Source organism: Rosa chinensis, chromosome 5, assembly GCF_002994745.2.
Source record: "Rosa chinensis cultivar Old Blush chromosome 5, RchiOBHm-V2, whole genome shotgun sequence".
Lineage (NCBI taxonomy): Eukaryota > Viridiplantae > Streptophyta > Magnoliopsida > Rosales > Rosaceae > Rosa > Rosa chinensis.
Window position 1 is genome coordinate 41,764,291 of NC_037092.1, and position 19,071 is coordinate 41,783,361.

The following is a 19,071-nucleotide window of genomic DNA, read 5'->3' on the forward strand; positions in this document are numbered from 1 at the left end:
AGTCATCAGGCATATATTATTGATTCCATTAAAGCTATCAATCTTCCTATGCAAGGTTCCCCAAACGATTCCACGAAAGGCATCTCTTCAGAGTCAAAATAATTCAAGTAATGATAGCATATGCATTATAAATTTAAATTTATATCTCCATTAGTGCATATGGGTGATAATTTAGGTACAATATGTGGATTTTATCTTAAATTGTATTAGTTGCTTTTCCTTATATTTCCCAACTTCAATTGACTTAATATATCTAGAGTTAAAAAGTCTGTATCCGAAACTCAAATTATTGGTTGGTATTTGGTCGGTTCGATAATTACCAAACTAAATGGCAGCCCTCGACTCAATTAAACTGATCGTAGTCATTGAAAAGATATGCAATCATAACCTATTAACTTAATCCTAATTCAATTATGGTCTCTCTCACCACTAGAACTAAGAATTATACATCCAAATGACTTATTATTGAGAAAACAACAACCATAATTAAAGAAAAATAAAAAGGAAAACAGGAGAAGACTTGTGCATGCGGGAGTGGAGTACTTTTCTTTTCTAATTTCAACGCTTCATGAAAGTGATTTTAACTTTTGTTCCCTTAAATTGTTTAAAAAAACAAAAAGAAAAGAAATTTGTCCGATCATTGTAGTCGACTTTGCCAGCAAACGACGTCGTGCTGATCACTTCGGGAGGAAGGCGTCACTCACTAACTTCAGGAGGAAGGTGTTTGAGTAGAACAAACTCAACAACACTCCTTCCTCAATTCCTCTCTCTCTCTCTCTCTCTCTTTCTCTCTATAAAACCCCTTGTTAGGTTGGTGGTGGTGTGCCCAGTGCCCAGAGAGTATAGTGTCACAGCAAAAATGTCGCAGAACGGGAAGCTAATGCCGAATCTGGACCAGCAGAGCACCAAGGTCCTCAACCTCACCGTTCTCCAGCGAAACGACCCCTTCGTCGAGGAGATCCTCATGACTTCTACTCACGTCACCTTCTACAAGTTCGACACTAACACCAGCCAATGGGTACGTACTCCGATTCATCTCTCTCTCTCTCCTCTCTTTCCCCCCTTTTCCGATTGTCTCTCATTCTCACCGCCTTTTTCAAATCTCAGAGTCGCAAGGACGTCGAGGGATCTCTCTTCGTCGTCAAGAGGTAATCCTGTTTCGAATTGAATTTCGTTTGGGAATGGAGCTTGATTTGCCGCTGTTGCTGTTTCAGGAACGCGCAGCCTCGCTTTCAGTTTATTGTGATGAATCGCCTCAATACTGGTCAGTGTCTTTGGCTTCTTTTTTCAGAGACTAGTTAGTTTGGAAATTGAATCTTTGCTTCTGAACTTTGTTGTTATATCGTAGGGTTTTAGGGTTAACTTAAAAGATAGGCCTGATGTCCTGTTGTGGAGTAGTATATGAGCACTTAGAGTGCCCTGTTTTGAAAGTTGGACTTGGGAAGACTAGTTCTGCGTTTACCCGTGGGTTGTGACATTTGGTATCGGAGCTCGTTTTACCATGGTATAGAGTCCGATCAAGGGGCTACCTATAGGCTGGATCAGATACAAATTGTTATTGTATAGAAAATATGAAAACTTGGCTGGATATACCAAATACTAACTTGGCCTGGTTACCCTAGCCATTGCCAAGTCATTGAATACCGGTAGGGATTCACACCCTCAACGGGATATTAATTTTGAAATGAAATAACTTGGATATCAAATGAACCAGTGAAAAACATTACTGGACTGTATCTTTTTCTTTGCAAGGTTACTAGACCTTGGTTCCTTTTTTGTTTTTTGCTGATTGCCTCTCTGGTTTGAATGTTCTTCTTTGAATCTCTTGTCTTGAGACATTTTCATTTTCTCCTGCATGTTGGCTTCTTCAATATCTTGTAGTCTGCTTTGCAACTTGAAATGAGTCATAGAAAAAGAATTAACAGCAAGATGTTCAAATTAATTGTTAGATATTGTTATCAGCCGTTCTTGTATTTTTTTTTACCTCACATCTCACATATGACCTCGGTTAAATGGTGTTTTTATTTTTAATTTAGAAAATAAAATTTAAATAGCGAATGCATTTTTTCAGTTTCTTCATGTTAAAATAACTATATTGGCATAAGCAGAAAATTTGGTGGAGGATCTTTTGGGAGATTTTGAATGTGAAGTCCAGCTTCCTTATCTTTTATATCGAAATGCGGCCCGAGAGGTGAATGGTATTTGGTTCTACAATGCATCTGAGTGTGAAGAGGTGGCAAATCTTTTCAGCAGGTATTTTTCTCTTCTCACAGTCTATTGGATAATAAAAACGAAAAAGGTACTCTTTGTGGTATGTTGGTTTGACAAAATCAAGATTGATTAATTACTTTTAGGTGGTGATGTATGACAAGGAGATAAAATTGGTAGAATGAAAGAGAATGAAGAAAATATAGGGTATATAGAATATAGGTTGAAGAGAAGAAAGAAAAAGGCCGGGTAAACTCGATTAGTAAATCTTAAATCAGTATGTCAAAGTCTTAACGCCCCTCTAATGTAAGGCATCTATATAGGCAATTGCATCATAGTAAAATACATAAGGTATGCAATTCTCAGTTAGGAGAGTTTTTATCTCATAATGATTAGCTTCACATCCATGCCCCCACCCCATATAGCTAAGAATTTCCGAGGACGACAGATTTGACACGTGATACCCATAGTCAGAAAAAGGGAAAAAGGTGTAGTCAAAGACTCTCAGGAATCTACTGTTTGTATCTATCTCCATGCATTTGAGGCATAATTAGTTGTTTTTGCATTGCTTTTTGTTTCTTGGGTCATTCAGTGTTTAAGAAAATTCAGGTTTACTATTATTTTATCCGGCATGATGGTGTATTGTATATAATTATATATCCTTTCATTGCTAGGTTTGTATGGTGAAGCTGTCCGGATTTTGTTATTTGTTAATTTAGAATAATTCTTTTCATATTGGCTTGTCATGCGTAGTCTTAGTATTTGGTGCACACTTATCCTTGTTTCTGTCTATGCATTTTTATGATTTGCAAGTCTCATTCCTCATAAAATATATAAGAAAAGATAGAAGAAGCAACTTAGTTGATGATAATGCAACTTATAAATAGCATTAGTCTGTATCAATTTTTGACATTGTGATTAACTTTAATTGCTGGTCATGTTTCAGTATCGATCTACTAGCTACCTTGTGAATATTTAAGAAGTTACAGCATGTGGGTGTCAGAAAGACCCAAATTTGTCACAGCTCATGGTACCTGTGGGTTTGCAGCAAAATAGTCTACAAAGAGACCTCCAAGAACCAAAGGCTATAAACAAAAATCATATGAATGGGTGCATCCTCACATCATAAGATGTCTTGCCTAAATTAATTAGCTGGAGAATGAACCCAGTATCATAAAATTAATACAAGACACCTAAGGGCCATATCTGTTTTGACCCTTCTCACAGTTATTAGAAGTTGTTCATTTTTGACTTTGCTACTTGCCTTAACACTCATGTCAAGGGAAACACTTGAAGCTTTCCGTCTCATAGAGTTTATGATTACCTCCGTTGTTAGAACCTGATTAGGGTCCTGCAGCAAAGCCATTTTGAGCTTTGGTGGTAGTGGTGGTGGGGCGGGGTGGCACTGTGTTTTAAAGTACAGTTCCTTGAACTGAGACTTGATTTTAGTTGATTCTTTTATTGGTGTCAAAAAGTAAGTTTCTTGTAGAGTTGGTGAATTGATTTTAATCTCGTTTTGGATGAGGGTCCAAGTTCACCCATCTAGTAGCGAGGGGCAGATGAACAACGAAGCTATGGCACAGTTCGTATTGTAGTCTATTGAGAAAACAAACAAAACCTATGATCCGCTTTTCTCCATCAGGCACATTGACAACAGAAGCAAAGAGGGAAGAAGCAACATATGCCATCTAGGATAGAATTTTCTGCCGTAGAATAGCAATGAAAGAGATTCTTTTGTTGTCCCTCCTTTGGGTGAGCTATTATGTAATTATCACAAAAGACAAGGAATCAACATTGCCATGGTCGTCCACATGCAAGAAGATAGGTGTTTATTTTTAGTATTTGTAAAACTGTATGCCTTTACTTGACAACTTACCTCATAGCCTGCAGATTACTTGCTTCAGCTCCAACTACTTGTTAGAGAAAATCACTCTCCTATATTGATTTCCTCTCCACAATCAAAACTGATTGTGTAACCTCTCCACAATCAAAACTGATTGTGTAATTGTAGATTAGTTTTGAATATTTGTATTTATAGCATTGGATTCTGTTGGTAACAGTAGAGCAGATCTTAGCTATACAATTGTACAATTATATAGCTAAGATCTTCATGAGTCAACCTCGTGCTCCACATCTCATTGCAGCCAAACGTATTCTCCGCTATGTCAAAGGCACACTAGGCCATGGTCTCCATTTTAGTCCTCAAAGGCAACCTGCCCACCTTTCTGCTTGCTCTGATGCCGATTGGGCCGGCTGCCCAGAATCTCGCCGTTCCACTTCCAGCTATCTCATTTACCTTGGCAATACCCTTGTCTCTTGGTGTTCCAAAAAGCAACCTACCATTGCTCGCTCCAGTGCAGAATATGAATATCGATCCCTTGCTCATTCTAGTGCCAAGACAACTTGGTTAGGCTTCTTACTATATGAACTTGGTGTCCATATTCAGTACCCCATTCTGCTTTACTGTGATAACCTAAGCACCACATACATGGCTTCTAATCCGGTCTTCCATGCTCGCACCAAGCACATCAAGTTAGATTATCACTTTGTTCGTGAAAAGGTAGCACTTGGGAGTCATCAGGTTCATTTTGTCCCTTCCGTCGATGAACCAGCTGATCTTCTTACTAAACCACTTCACAAGCAGCGCCATAATCTCCTGTGTACCAAACTAGTGCGTCCTGAGCCGCCCAGTTTGAAGGGGGGTGTTAGAGAAAATCACTCTCCTATATTGATTTCCTCTCCACAATCAAAACTGATTGTGTAACCTCTCCACAATCAAAACTGATTGTGTAACTGTAGATTAGTTTTGAATATTTGTATTTATAGCATTGAATTCTGTTGGTAACAGTAGAGCAGATCTTAGCTATATAATTGTACAATTGTAAACATATAGATCAATGAAAATCATATTTAACACTACTAAAGCCAGCAGACCAGTTCATATAACAACCCTCCAACTTGTCTTCTTGCCACTTGCCATCCTTAAGTCTGCAGAGTGCTTGCTTTAGCTCCAGTTTCTCTCTTTTATCTTTTACTTATTCTTTTCATTTCAGGAAAAAGGCACCATGGGGATTTTTCATTTTTGTAGAACTAGGAAACGCATCAACATTGTCTGAAAATCTTGGATTTGGCCCTTCCTTATGTGTGAGTACTTGATGTTGCCATCTGATTTCAGCTATGTCTCCTTGTCTACTTACTCCCAATTAATACTGAATGTCTTTTACTATTTAATGGGTTTCATAAACATAGCGAAGTATTGAATGGGTCCAGTAAGATGGAGTCAAAGATTGAGAACATCTATAAATAGAAAAGAGGTCAAAATTTTCTGAAGATTTATTTCGGTCAACAGCTTGGTTTTAGTGAACTTTTGATCCCGTGGCTTACATTAAGAATGATATCCAACTTTTCAACATGGCAGGTATGGGAATGCCCAATTGAAACTGAATGTTGTTCAATTTATTTAGAGCAAGTTCACCCGTTGGGTCACCGGGTCACATACTATTTACTGTTTTTTACTGTATATTTTCATTCTCTGGGTCACGAAATATACTGTGCCCGTGACCCAGGGCACGAAATACACTGTGCAGGTCATCATGGTGACCCAGAACACTGTACAGGGTGACCCAGGGCACGAAATACACTGTGCTCATGACCCAGAGGGTGAAATTAACACTAAAAAGTAGTGAATAGTGGGTGACCTGGTGACTCAACGGGTGAACTTGCTCTTAATGATCTTTATAAACAAGTTCAAAATTAAGAGGGTATAGCAGATGCAGTCAAATATCGAGTTGTGACTTTTTGATCTTCCGTCTTGCATTTACTAGTATCCCGCATTGCAACAAAAGAGCTATAGGAGTTAGATAATTTGTTATAGTATACATTCATTGGTTTGTGTGAGTACATATCTAATATGTTTTGTTTGATGGATCTTGGATAAAACTTGTTCTTTTAAATGAAGTTACTTGTAAAACTACATGGATCCTGCCTGTCATGTGGGCACATAATTTGGTCAAGTTCAAGCCATGTGTCTCATGTTAAGAGAATTTTGAATCTTATCTGATATAGTTGCACCTTGAGAAATAATTTGGCATACCATGCTTTTGAGTGCTGTGTGTGGCTTTTTGTTTTCAATACTCCATGGTAGAGTTTGGAGACAACGGCGTTACGATATTCTGCTTGACCAGAAGGCAGCTGTAGTCTAAGATTATGGTCTCTAGGGTGTTTGCGTGCAGGCATTGAATTGTATATGGTGTAGCTTTCTGGTTTTTGCTGTTGTTTTCTCTCTGTTGTGTACCTCTTGTCCATTTTTTTTCTGTATTAATCATAATGATGATTAACACTGTTTATTTTTCAAAGAAATGTACATCATGGTAACTTTATTTTAATGGTCATCTGAAGTTCAGAAAATACGTATTGTTATTTTGTTCATTGGTATATTATCCTTATTGATACTTTGATAGGAGTATACAACCTCAGGACGGTACTATTCCAACATTTGGCTAGGATTTGGATTAATTGCATTTTATTTATCAATCTATACTGCACACACTGTAAAGGAAGAATAACAATGAGTAAATTCGTTTTTCAAAATACAGTAAACTTTTCATTTGTTTCTATCTTATGTTTTCCTATGTCCAGGATACTTGGTGCATATTCCAAGGTGCCTCAAAAGTCAACAGTATCAACTACAAAGAGGTATCTGTTCATTCTTACTTTGCACAGATGTTTTTATAATATACCTTTCAAATTTGTCATAGGATGAAGATATTTTCTTGTTATGTACTACTGAACTTTGTTAGTTCTGTTTCCTTTGAAACCTTACAATTTCTTTTCCCATATTTTTTCTGCATAACCATTGTATATAAACTTTGGGTTTTGTGTTATTGATCATCTTTAAGAATGCTGTTTTCTCTTTATTTATTTTGAAACCTCAAACCAAGAAACCATCTTGGTTGCCTGTGCTGTAAGGTTACAATGACATTGATTTTTGACTGCTGTTTTTTTTTTTTTTTTTTTTGCGGAGTGAAATCCACACTCCCCATTTTACAATCCACACTCAATGTGTCCTTTTTTAGTATACTAACGTCACATTTTTACAATCCACACTACAAAAAGATAAAACTTAAGATATTAAAAAAGGAAACATGGACTGTGGATTGTAAAATGTGAATTTCACTCCGCCCCCCCCTAACATTTAAGTCAGCTACTTTTATGTCTCTTACTAATAGTAGCAAGGTAGATTCATCAATATACATTTTACTCAGATTATGATATTCTTTCAATGAAAATGTATTATCACCCTGCAGTTATAGTCAAACAAACTGCATAGAGCCACAGATCTGATATTAGTCAAAAAAAAAAAAAAATAATAATAATAGAGCAACTGATGTGATTGTGTAATCTCTTGAGGTGCTCTGGTTTTAAGTTTGCAGTGTGTGCTTCCTCTCATCTTTAACCCAGTGTAGTAGTTTTGTCCTTGGTTTCCTGACACGAGATTACTGACAGTCCTTCGTAATCACTTGTAAATGTTTAAGTCTTTTGGTGATGAGCTTATGATATACCAGTTAAAGTAATAATATGTTCACTTACGTTTCATTGTAGTGAGTTTGAGGAACTTGAAGCAGTCCCATCCATGGATGTTATGGATGGTCCTTTAGAGCCATCATCATCAACTGCCTCGAATATCGCAGATGCTCCTGATGACCATGCCTTTGTTAACTTCTTTAGCGTATGTGCTGTTCTCTTTGCTTTTCTAGAGTTCAGGAAACTGGATCTGGCCTTTTCATATGAATCCCTACTTTATATCATAGATTTATACCATATATTCTAGGGATTTCTTGATTCTGCCTGAATATGATCTCAAACCAAACACAAGGGATGTTATATGGAAAAGGGGTGTTTCTATAGCTGAGCTTTGGTTGTTGTGTTTTCAGTTTCCCAAGTGATTTAATACTGAACATAAATGATGTAACCAATAAAAAAGGGCGTAGCTATCCTTGATGCATGTACATTTGTATAGGACTTACTTTGCTACGACTCGAATGCACATTGTATATAGAGCTAACTGTCTCAGGTTTCACACGTTTCTTAATTTTTGAGTATCTAGTTTAGAAGTTTCTATTGGATATATATGCATAGTGGTAGAATTTCAAATACCTGATTCTCTATGAAAAGAAAAGTTAATGTCTTGAAATTGCATCTCCAACAACTTCTGCTTTCAATGCTAATATTAGTGGCCTTTGGGAGTCAGTGATGTAGTAAGAATAGGAAAAGATCTTGGTTCCCCAGTTAAAGAAAAAAGTAAATAAAAACAATACTTTGCTTATGGAATACCAACTTCCTTAAATGTGCTGGCTTTGCACACAATGTGTTTGTTTGCTTTCAAGCACATGCTTACATAAAGGCTTTGTAGTTTATATTTTGCGTGTTGGTTGCATTTCAAGTAGCACACAAACACATACATTAAAAAGTACGTATCTATACATTTAAAGGTGCTGGCTTTCACTTTGTGTGTTTGTTTTATTTCAAGCATCTGCCTATTAACTCACTAACACACGCACACCCCACTGTATTACTGGCCAAAAACAAAGTGGGTAACTATAGAACTTTGCACAATGCAGTCCTGCAAATGCATCTAATAGTTTACATACTGACAAATAAAACTGTATATAAACTGATAAATTGACAGCTTATTTTCATTCTCTTTTCTGGGCCATATGACTAAATATGATGATGATTGCAGGCAGCTTCACATACAGCAGTTGCTGGACAGGCTTACCAGTCTTCTACAATCTCTGTGCCCTTGCATCAAGTCGGCTTTGCTCCTTCCACTATTTCTAACATGCACATATCATCTCCTCCACAGTTATCAACTGCGCCTTCAGTCCCTTTCCTTGACGTCCCTGAATCCCACAGCAATACCAACCTGGCCACTAGTCTTGTAAAGCCTTCGTCATTTTTTGTTACCCCTCCTTCCCCTGCAACAGTGATTGCACCTGTATCTTCATCAGTGCCTAGTGCTCCTCTGTTTCAACCTGCTGTGAGTCTACAGCGTCCATATGGTGCTCCTTTGCTACAACCTTTTCCCCCACCTGCCCCTCCACCATCTCTCACTCCTGCTTCTTTTTCCACTTCAAACTATGGGCCACTTATTAGCAGAGATAAAGTCCGAGATGCACTCCGGCTGCTTGTTCAGGTTAGTCTCCGTACCATTTTTTGTTTCTTTTAATTGAGAAGATCTCATGATCTCATGTTTGCGATGGTCTTTAAAATTCATCAAGGGGGAGGAAAGCATTTGTAAATGCACCAGAAACAGTTCATAGTTTTCTGATCAATATGAGCACCAATATTTGGAATACCGGATGAGTCTAGTAGTCTTATTTATCAAGGATCAGAGCCATAAACTAGAACTCTTATTTCTTGTTTTTTGGTCTGTTAAGTCATATGGCGGTTATTTCTCTTGTTTAATTTAATGTGGAAGTTTTCTGAACAAATAATTTAGTTGCTATTGTTTGTTGGACTTTATTACCTTGTGGTCCTTTATTGGCTAGTACCTCAACCTTTTGATAATTTGGTGAGTTTGACCAGGAAAGTACATTGAACCCATATCAATCTCTCATTTCCCCCTTGTGCATGTACTGTATCCGGCTTTTCTTTGTTGGTTGATTTCCTCTTTGTATTATTTGATGAGAAGCTTTGTATGTTTTGTAGGATAATCAGTTCGTTGACATGGTCCATCTAGCACTCCTTAAAGCGCACCACTCATAATCCATTAGGAGAAGCGTTAAATATGCAGGTGACTGAGCAGCTATTGGAGGTGACACTACAATCTAAGGAGATGGATTGTTTTTGTTTATCATGTAGTTTTTCCTTCTTTCAGATCACATGAATGTATAGAATATCTCTTCTCATTCTCATTCTCATCAGAGCACCTGATATATAATTTTCAATTACCTGTGGCTTTTACCACCTTTAAACTCACAAATGGCACTCTTGATGGCCCATCTTTGAGCTCGTAACCCATTAGGGGTTGAATGCTTAAATATGCAGGTGGCACTACAATCTACAAAGCTGGATTGTTTTTGTTCGTCTTCCAAGATTTCCTTGTCTTTCCAGAGTGTATGAATGTATAGAATCTGTCCTCTCATTCTTATGAGAGCTTCTGATATATAGTTACTATGGTTACAATTTTCTGTGCCATTTACCACGGTTAAACCCATAAATAATCCTGAGTTTCCATCTTTTTTCTTTGAAAAGTATGCTGCTTTTATTTTGTTGTGTAAACCTGCGAGGTAGTGGACAAGGGAACGAGAGCATCTTTTTTTCTCCGTATCGTGGGTGACTCCTACCCCCTCGTACGGCACCGAATAAAAGTAAAAATAAAAACCTGAAAACCAAGTGTATATTTATTTTCTCAAAAAGAATACTAAGGTGGTGTTTGTTACACAGGATTGGACATTCTGATCTAATCCAATCTCAGTTATCCCATGTTTGGCAGCAAGGGGACTCTTTTTAATGAGACTCCACAGTCCCAAAAACCACCCCGACACCTTCTTCCGCAAACCCACCAAAAACCATGGGGTTGTGGAAGCCACTCTCACTCGATCTACTCTTCCCTTCCGTTCGTCGTTCTCTCATCATTCTCAACCTGCAATTCAACCTCAACCCATCTATTACTTCATTTCCACACCCCTATGGCGGCGCCGTTACTAGCCACCCAACCAAACACAGCTCCCATGCAGACTGGGTGATGGAAAACCTCAGAAAGGATCCCAAAATTGAGCCCTCAGCAGTGCGATTCTCTCTCCACACCCACCAATCAGACCAGCTGAGGCTAGAGGCACGTCTGCGACCAGAAGACGAATCGAACCCAACAGGTGAGCCGGCCGGAGGTGGCCTGACAGCGGAGTTCTGATCAGGTCACCGTTTGGAGCTTTGCTGGTTTTGCAGGTTGGTGGTGTTGAAGCTTTGCTGGTTTTGGAGCTTTGCTGGTGTTGAAGGTTTTGCAGGTTGGTTCTATATTTAATCCCGCTGGCACCAAACATGGGTCAAGGCACTCTATAGCATAACCTGGCTTGAAGAGTGGAGTGCGGTTATTGTTACTCTATCATTTTTTTTGTTCACTCTACTTTATTACGCTCTACATTTTAATTTCAATATTAAATTTACTTATTTAATTGATTTCTTTTTCCATAAATATTCTTATATGATCGTTGTATTGTCTTTTTGTTTGGGCGGTTTGATCCTAGAAGTGTTTCGGAGACTTTGTGGTGTCTCTAATGAAGTTTCGTCTCGATTGACGTAGTCTTTGGTGTTAGTTAGCGTGTTTCAAATTTAAATGCTTGTGTACTTTGTGTTGTATTGAGTGTGACATTGATGTGATTAAGTAAGGAGTTGTGTTGAGCGGATTTTGGCGATATGTGCTTATGTTGGTTAGTTGGTTTGCGTGTGAAAGAAGCAATGTGATTTAGAGGTGAGTAAATCTCACATTATTTTGAGTGATAGACTAGTTTTAGTAGGATTAATTGTTAGTTGTAAAATCATATTCATTACAAATTGATATTTGTTTTTAAGTAAAGGGAAATTCATTATAGACCCAATTCCTATAAAATCTAATGGAGAAAACCTACATACTATTTTTTTTTTCAATCTACACCCAATTATTGTCAACTAGGATAAAATATTGCCTTTTTTTTTTCCTTCCTAAATTACACATATTACCACTATTTAAAGGTGATAAACATTAGTCAACTAGCAAAATTAATGTTCTCTTTAAATACCTTAATTGTGTTTTAAGAAAACTGAAATTAGGAGAGAATTGATAATATAGGCTTCTTTATATAGAGGATTACAAGGAAAGAATCTGCGTCTTACAACATGTTTCTCGAAATAACTTCCTCAAATGATGCTACTAAAATTTTTCTCGAAAGTGGATTTAAGCAATGACTCAGTAACCAAGGAATGTAGCAAACTTTTGAGCTACCGAATTTTACAAGGAATGTAGTAACCTTCTAAGCTACGAAACGAATATATACCATCGATGACAACAAGTAAAGAATTTCTATTTATTCCTCTTCATTGAATCAATGTGGTTCCGTAGATTAAATCTCATTTATTTGAACATGATATGATTAAATAATGGATACGTACGTTTCCACTGATATATGACTATTGTAGCTCCATTTTTCCCCAACCAAACATCTTACTACTCACAGTTTCTACATGCTCGTTCATCAAAAAAAGATTCTACATGCATGCTATATCAGGAGCGAATTAGCTTCACAAGAGTGATACTTCGCTTAACTGTAAGCCATCTCTCTCTCTCTCTCTCTCTCTGTTTCACCTTCCAGAGAATTGCACAGCAGTTTCTAATTTAACCAAATTTAATTAACCTAGGAGTCTATATAAAAGATCAATTTCATAACCATTAAGTTTTTGGTAAAAATATGTGCTCTTTTCATTTTTCAGTTCCACACACTTGGATGCATGTATGACCCATGCAGTTTTTCACTGATATGATCCACTCCACATAGCTAGCCACATTTTGTAGGATATGAGTGGAAAATGAAAGTTAATGTAATTAGGAATAGTAGTATGAAGTTTAGTTGGAGTACAGAAGATGAAGACGCGCAAAACCAAGATATAATAATTGATTATTTACTTTTATTTTCTTGGGTGCAGGTGGAGGTTCAATTTGGAACCATTGTCTGGCCCACAAGCACACAATTCTGTACCGCCTGGAATTCAATTGATGGCTACTGGTAATGGAGATCCAATGGCAAGTGCACATACTGCCATTAACATTCACTCGATACATTCGCATCGTTTTCTAGAAAACAACAATAGTATGTAGCCAATCTTCCTTCTACTCTTACCTAGATTATGTGTGTGTTAATCATGCATGCTTTTCAAGTTCTCAAGTTCTCATACATGAATACATGATCATGAAGTATTTTACCACTTTGACAGGAAAAGGTTAAGGTAAATAAAGTCGACACTAGAGTAAAACAACTAGATTCTCGATTGAGCAATTGAGTTCTAATAAATTGCATCTGTGCCATGCATGCAGGGAAGTATTGTTGGATTTTGCAGAGATTTTATCGCCTCCAATATTTGAAACAAAGATAAAAGATGATAGCTATTATATATTCTTCTGCGTTTTGAATGGACCTAATATATTATGTATATATTCAACAAATTAATTACAGAACTTGATCAATTGTCCTTTATAAAATCCTACATAGGAGAGCTATACCTTAATACATGTGTGCCACTCTCTAAGTATGCACTAAAAGGCAATTGGGAAGCTGCTGAACGAATCTTGAAGGAGGATCCGAGTCTTTTGACTTCTAGCATAACAAGAGGGGGGGACACTGTCCTTCACATTGCAGCAGGAGCAAGACATGTTCGCTTTGTGGAGAAGCTGGTCGAAATGATGGAAGAACTGAATGGAAACGAGACATGTTCACAAAACTTGGCACTGCAAGACATGAATGGAAACACTGCCTTCATCATTGCTGCTGCAGCTGGAAGTATTGAAATTGCAGAGATTTTGATCAAGAAGAATAAGGATTTGCAAATAATTCGAGGTGGTGAAGGAATGACACCACTCTATATGGCTGCCTTGTTGGGACAGTCTGTAATGGCAGATAACCTGTACTCTAGAACCAAGGAAATGTTGGAGGAAGTCGACCGCCAAGCGTTGTTTTTTACTTGTATCGATAATGGTCTGTACGGTAAGATATAAACAATTCATCCTCCACATATTCAATATAGTGTTTGCATTTCTAATGATCTTTTAATCTGTTTCTTTGTAAATTATGCAGATCTAGCTTTGAAGATTCTAAGAAGTGACAGAGCATTAGCTAAGGCTTGTAATGCAAAAGAGGAAACAGCTTTGCATATCTTGGCTAGAACGCCTTCAGACTTCACCAGCCAAAGTCCAGGAACGTGGAGTAGACTCATCAACTCATGTGAGTCGGTTCTTTAAAAGTTAATATTACCTCTGTGCATGTCATTTTGAACCCTGTGGCTTATGGTTTTCAACCTTTTATTCATAAGTTATCCCAGATTGGAATTTCTCATACAATAGAAACTTGAAACAAGTCAATGAAGCCCTTCAACTAGTCCAATGCCTTTGGACAGAAATCTTGAGAAATGATCATGACGATGTGATGAGACTAATCAAACATCCTTCAAGATTACTGTTCGACGCTACAAAATTAGGAAATTATGAGTTCCTGGCAGTGCTCATTAACTCTTATCCTGACTTAATATGGCAACTTGATGACAAAAATCGGAGTATAATCCATGTTGCTGTTTTGCATCGTCATGCAAGTATCTTCAATTTAGTGCATGAGATAGGTTCCATCAAGGATATCATAGTGACATTTACTGATGATGAAGAGAGTAATAACATTTTACATATGGCTGCAAAATTAGCACCTCCAAATCAACTCAACCTTGTATCAGGAGCAGCCCTTCAAATGCAGCGAGAGTTGGTATGGTTTGAGGTACTTCGATCTCCCACTAAGCCTACAATTATTTCATACTAGCTAGGACGTACATTCACTTTGACATTTCTCAATTTCTTTGCCAAATTGTCATGCATTCTTTTTATATCTTTGATGTTTCAGGAAGTGAAAAAGATTGTACAACCTAACTCCATAGAGATGAAAAACAAGAAAGGAAAAACACCACGAGAATTGTTCACAAGTGAGCATGAAGGGTTGTTACACAAAGGAGAAGCATGGATGAAGGACACTGCAAGTTCATGCATGATTGTTGCGGCTCTTATCGCAGCTATTGTGTTTTCAGCTGCATTTAGCGTACCTGGTGGTACATCTGATAATACAGGACAGCCAAACTTTCTAAAAGAGACTGCTTTCCTATTCTTTGCCATAGCAGATGGAGTAGCACTCGTTTCCTCTTCAACTTCAATACTGATGTTCTTGTTCATCCTCACATCGCGTTACGCTGAAGGTGATTTCCTCAAATCGTTACCGTTGAAGTTGATGATAGGACTCGCATCACTTTTCATATCTATAGCATCCATGATGGTAGCTTTTAGCGCAACCTTCTATTTAGACTGTCACTATGGATTAGGATGGGTCCCAAATCTTATATTTGTATTTGCATTTGTCCCGGTTGCTTTGTTTGCTTTTCTGCAGTTTCCTCTCTTGTCTGATATGTTTTCTTCAACATATTGTTCAAGTCTTTTATTTCAGCCATGGAAACATATGATCGAGTGATCGATTAGAAAGTCAAGGCTGTATTGTTGTACATATAATAGAGATCGAAGTGGAGTTGTTTTATTTGAGCACATTTTTCATATCATATAAAGGACAAATGAAGTCATATCGTTGCAAAGCATGGCGATCAAAGAATGCTATAAATCAGACTCAAAGAATACCTTATAACCAACCTGAAAAGGATTTACTTTTTGTTAAGTTAGAGTACTTTTTCTATTAAGCAACCTTCCGAAACTCAAGCGGTTCAAAAACCCTATGAAGGCCGATTTTTTTAGCTGTGCTGGGCCCTAATTAAGGCTCGTTCTCTTTTCTACCCCATCCCACACATCTTTAATGCTAATGAGGTTTGAATCCTAGACCTCCAAGATGCTAGTTTAACTAGCTAGCCAACTGATTAGCGGCTCACCAACAAGATACTACGGCTCATGCTTCTTTAATTTTTTTTTTCCTTATTCGACTTGCCATTGATCAAACTCGGTTTCACTATTTTATTGAACCCAACAGATTAATTACTTATAAGAAGCCTAAACCAATTTATATACCCATTTAATTAATATAAAAATTGATGTTACAAAAATTATTCTCCAATTTAGTCGGTCAACAATCATTGTTTTTGTATGACCCTGTAGGTTTCAACTAAGTACATCGATGAATATTTAGCCTCTTAGGATTATCCAGAAGTCAAGTTGTAACACCTAGAAGCTGTTCTTAACTACGTGGATTAGCTAGATATGTTTGAATCAATTCAACATATTTATTACACCTTTAGTTGTAGTTCGCACTACTAGAAAAACAGGTCATTTCACACGGATTAGGCCTCATCATGGGCCGAGTTAGGGCCAGCCCTACCATAAAATTTAGGGCTTAGGGTAGGGCCGGGTCGTGCTTTGACCAAGTCAACAGAGATTAGGGCCGGGCCAGGCCGAGGCCTCAAAATGCAAACCATTCTGCAAGGGCCAAAAGGGCAGGGCTGGGCCGGGCTTTCCGAATAGGGTCGGGCCGTCCTTTTGTCTAACTCACATAAAACCAAATGTTGTTAACTATTAAAAAAAAACACACACACACACATTCACTGAACACTTTGATATTTCAGAACCTGAGTTAATTACAAATAATTACAAATCCCACATAAAAACTCTAAAACTCACATTCTGACTTATTAATTGCTCTGTGGCACTAAGCCACTAAGGCTACAAAAACTTATTTGATACAAGAACTGACCAAGTCCTCATCAATTCCCAAAAAGTTGTAATGTTTGATACAAAAATTGTATCAATTCCCAAAAAGTTAAATGTAATTCAACACCTGCAAAGCTTTGCACAATCAAGTCTTCACCAAAGAAAGAACCTGCACAAAAATATATAAATAAGGATTAAATACTTGTTACTCCTCAAACTTTTGTCTGAAAAACAGTTTAGTCCCTCGCCTTTCAAATTAAACTGGATGGTCCTTATTCTTTTTAATTCTCATACAACTGGTCTAAAATGACTATTCCACCCCCAAGATCATTTTTTTATTTTTTTCTCTTTTTTTTTTTTAATTTCTCTCTCTTTTTTATTTATTTTTTCTGCTTTTCTCTCTCTCCCTCTCCACAAATCGATCTTGTCCTCCTCACTACTCTCTATAATTTTCCATCTCTTTTGTTTTTGCTGGTGTGGTCCCACGCCTTACACACTCGTGATTACATTCTCATCTTCATCTTCTTCTTCAACCCTCCAGAACCCACCACTAAATGGGTCTTTGTCTTCCTCGCCACTATTGACAATTTCCCAACGGATTCGCGATCTTGGCGTTGCGGATATTGATCTCAAGAGCGGGGACCTCGTGAATTGCTGGATTGAATTCGGCGGGTCGAGTCGGGTCTTCAACATATCCGTTTTGTATTCTTATCTCAAACCCAAAGCCCCGCTTGGTTAGTTCCCTCTCGATCTTGATCAGTACGTCAACGACTTCATGTACGTCGGGTTTTCCAGGTCGACCCAGGGAAGCACCGAAATCCACAACGTTGACTGGTGGAGCTTCAGCTTGTCTTTCGATTCAACTCCTCAATTGGCTCAGCAGCACCGCTGCCTCCGACGACTACTCTGATGAACCCAACCGCCAACTCAGTCAAATCTCCACCGCCTTCTTTGGCTCCAACTAGCTCTGATTCAGCTTCTAGTACTAGTACTACACAGAAGAACAGTAAGTCTTCTTGCCATAACTAGCTTTGCAAGCAAGGTCCAGGAACTGTTGCTGGTGTGGTCACAGCTAGGGCTTTCATTTTGGCAGTTGAATTCGGAGAAAGAGAGCGATGATCGGAAGCAGGGTCAACCGACGATGTCTTCTAACATTACGAGATTGCCTTTCGGTTAGTTCTTCAACTTTTCCGGCTAGTTTTATCAATTGTTTGTAATATGGTAGTTTCAGTGTGTTGTTATTGCTCGATCTGATCTGGGTGTTTCTGATCATTTGTAATATGTTGGATGATGATAGTGAGGTGGCTTATTGGTGGGAGTGGTGGAGGATGAGGAGGAGGAGAGGTGGCTGAGCTTAGTGGGGACGACGACGGATGTGGAGATGGAATTGTGGTGGCGGAGCTTCCATGAGGGGTGGAGGGGGCCCACCAAGCGCTACAGAGTGGTAGTGAGTGCAGTGGATCAAGTGGATAAACTCGAGGTCGGATACGAGCTTGGAGAGAGAGAGAGAGAGAGAGAGAGAGAGAGAGAGAGAGAGAGAGAGAGAGAGAGAGAGAGAGAGAGAGAGAGAGAGAGAACTAACCAGGAAAAAAAAAAAGAGAGAAAAATTTAAAGAAGAGAGAGAAAAAATAAAAAAAGATCTTGGGGGTAGAATAGTCATTTTAGACCTGTTGTGTGAGAATTAGAGAGAATAAGGACTATCTAATTTAATTTGAAAGGCGAGGGACTAAACTGTTGTTCAGGCAAAAGTTTGAAGAGTAACAAGTATTTAATCCTATAAATAATTTAGAAACTAGACATATATTTCAGTTCACACAAAAAAAACAAAAACAAAACATACCAACTGGACACACACACATATATATATATATACATATTCAGTGATTTAACACACACTGAAAATAAAGCACAGCAGTCACACACCTTTCAAAAAAACAAGAATTTGAAGACAAACAAAACATACCAGATCTGAAAAACACAATAACACACCTTTCCTTAATCTAAAGCACAGCAGTCACACACCTTTCCAAAAAAAAGAATTTGAAGACAAACAAAACAAACCAAATCTGAAAAACACAGTAACACACCTTTCCTCAATCTCCAATTGACTCGACCCCTTCTGTGTTTGAATTAGCACGCTCAAGTTCAATCATCCATTCCGGTCTTGCTAGTTTTGCATTTTGTTCCTCTTCAGCTCGGAGCTCATCTTGGTCTTTGTCTTGCTACCTTGCTTCTGCCAGCTTCCAGTCTTTCAAGCAAATCAGTGCTTGAATTGTGGCTGGGCTCAGACTTGCCCTCTTCTCCTATACAACTCTTCCACTGGCACTAAAAGCTGCTTCCGATGCTACTGTTGAAGCTAGAATAGATATCAGGTCACAAGCTCTCAAACAAAGCACGGGATAGACTTCTTCATGAGATCTCCACCAACCTAAAAG

General features: G+C 38.0%; 2 protein-coding genes across 3 annotated transcripts; both read left to right on the forward strand.

Moving 5' to 3' along the window:
• The first annotated feature begins 706 nt into the window (after positions 1–706).
• On the forward strand, positions 707–10,375 carry LOC112165798 (mRNA-decapping enzyme-like protein). The gene is made up of 8 exons (XM_024302461.2): positions 707–1,018; positions 1,108–1,148; positions 1,215–1,264; positions 2,109–2,253; positions 6,847–6,903; positions 7,810–7,936; positions 8,951–9,403; positions 9,919–10,375. The coding sequence occupies exons 1-8, from the start codon at positions 860–862 to the stop codon at positions 9,973–9,975; spliced, it is 1,089 nt and encodes a 362-aa protein (XP_024158229.1). The 5' UTR covers positions 707–859; the 3' UTR covers positions 9,976–10,375.
• Positions 10,376–12,360: 1,985 nt separating this feature from the next.
• On the forward strand, positions 12,361–15,548 carry LOC112166117 (ankyrin repeat-containing protein ITN1). 2 transcript variants are annotated; one of them, XM_024302885.2, is made up of 6 exons: positions 12,361–12,512; positions 12,889–13,052; positions 13,452–13,943; positions 14,034–14,180; positions 14,269–14,720; positions 14,844–15,548. In XM_024302885.2, exons 2-6 carry the CDS (start codon positions 12,959–12,961, stop codon positions 15,456–15,458), a joined length of 1,800 nt encoding a protein of 599 aa, XP_024158653.1. In that variant the 5' UTR covers positions 12,361–12,512; positions 12,889–12,958; the 3' UTR covers positions 15,459–15,548. The 2 variants fall into 2 exon arrangements, with proteins under 2 accessions (XP_024158653.1, XP_040362817.1); XM_040506883.1 differs by having other exon boundaries at positions 13,452–13,934.
• Positions 15,549–19,071: the final 3,523 nt, after the last annotated feature.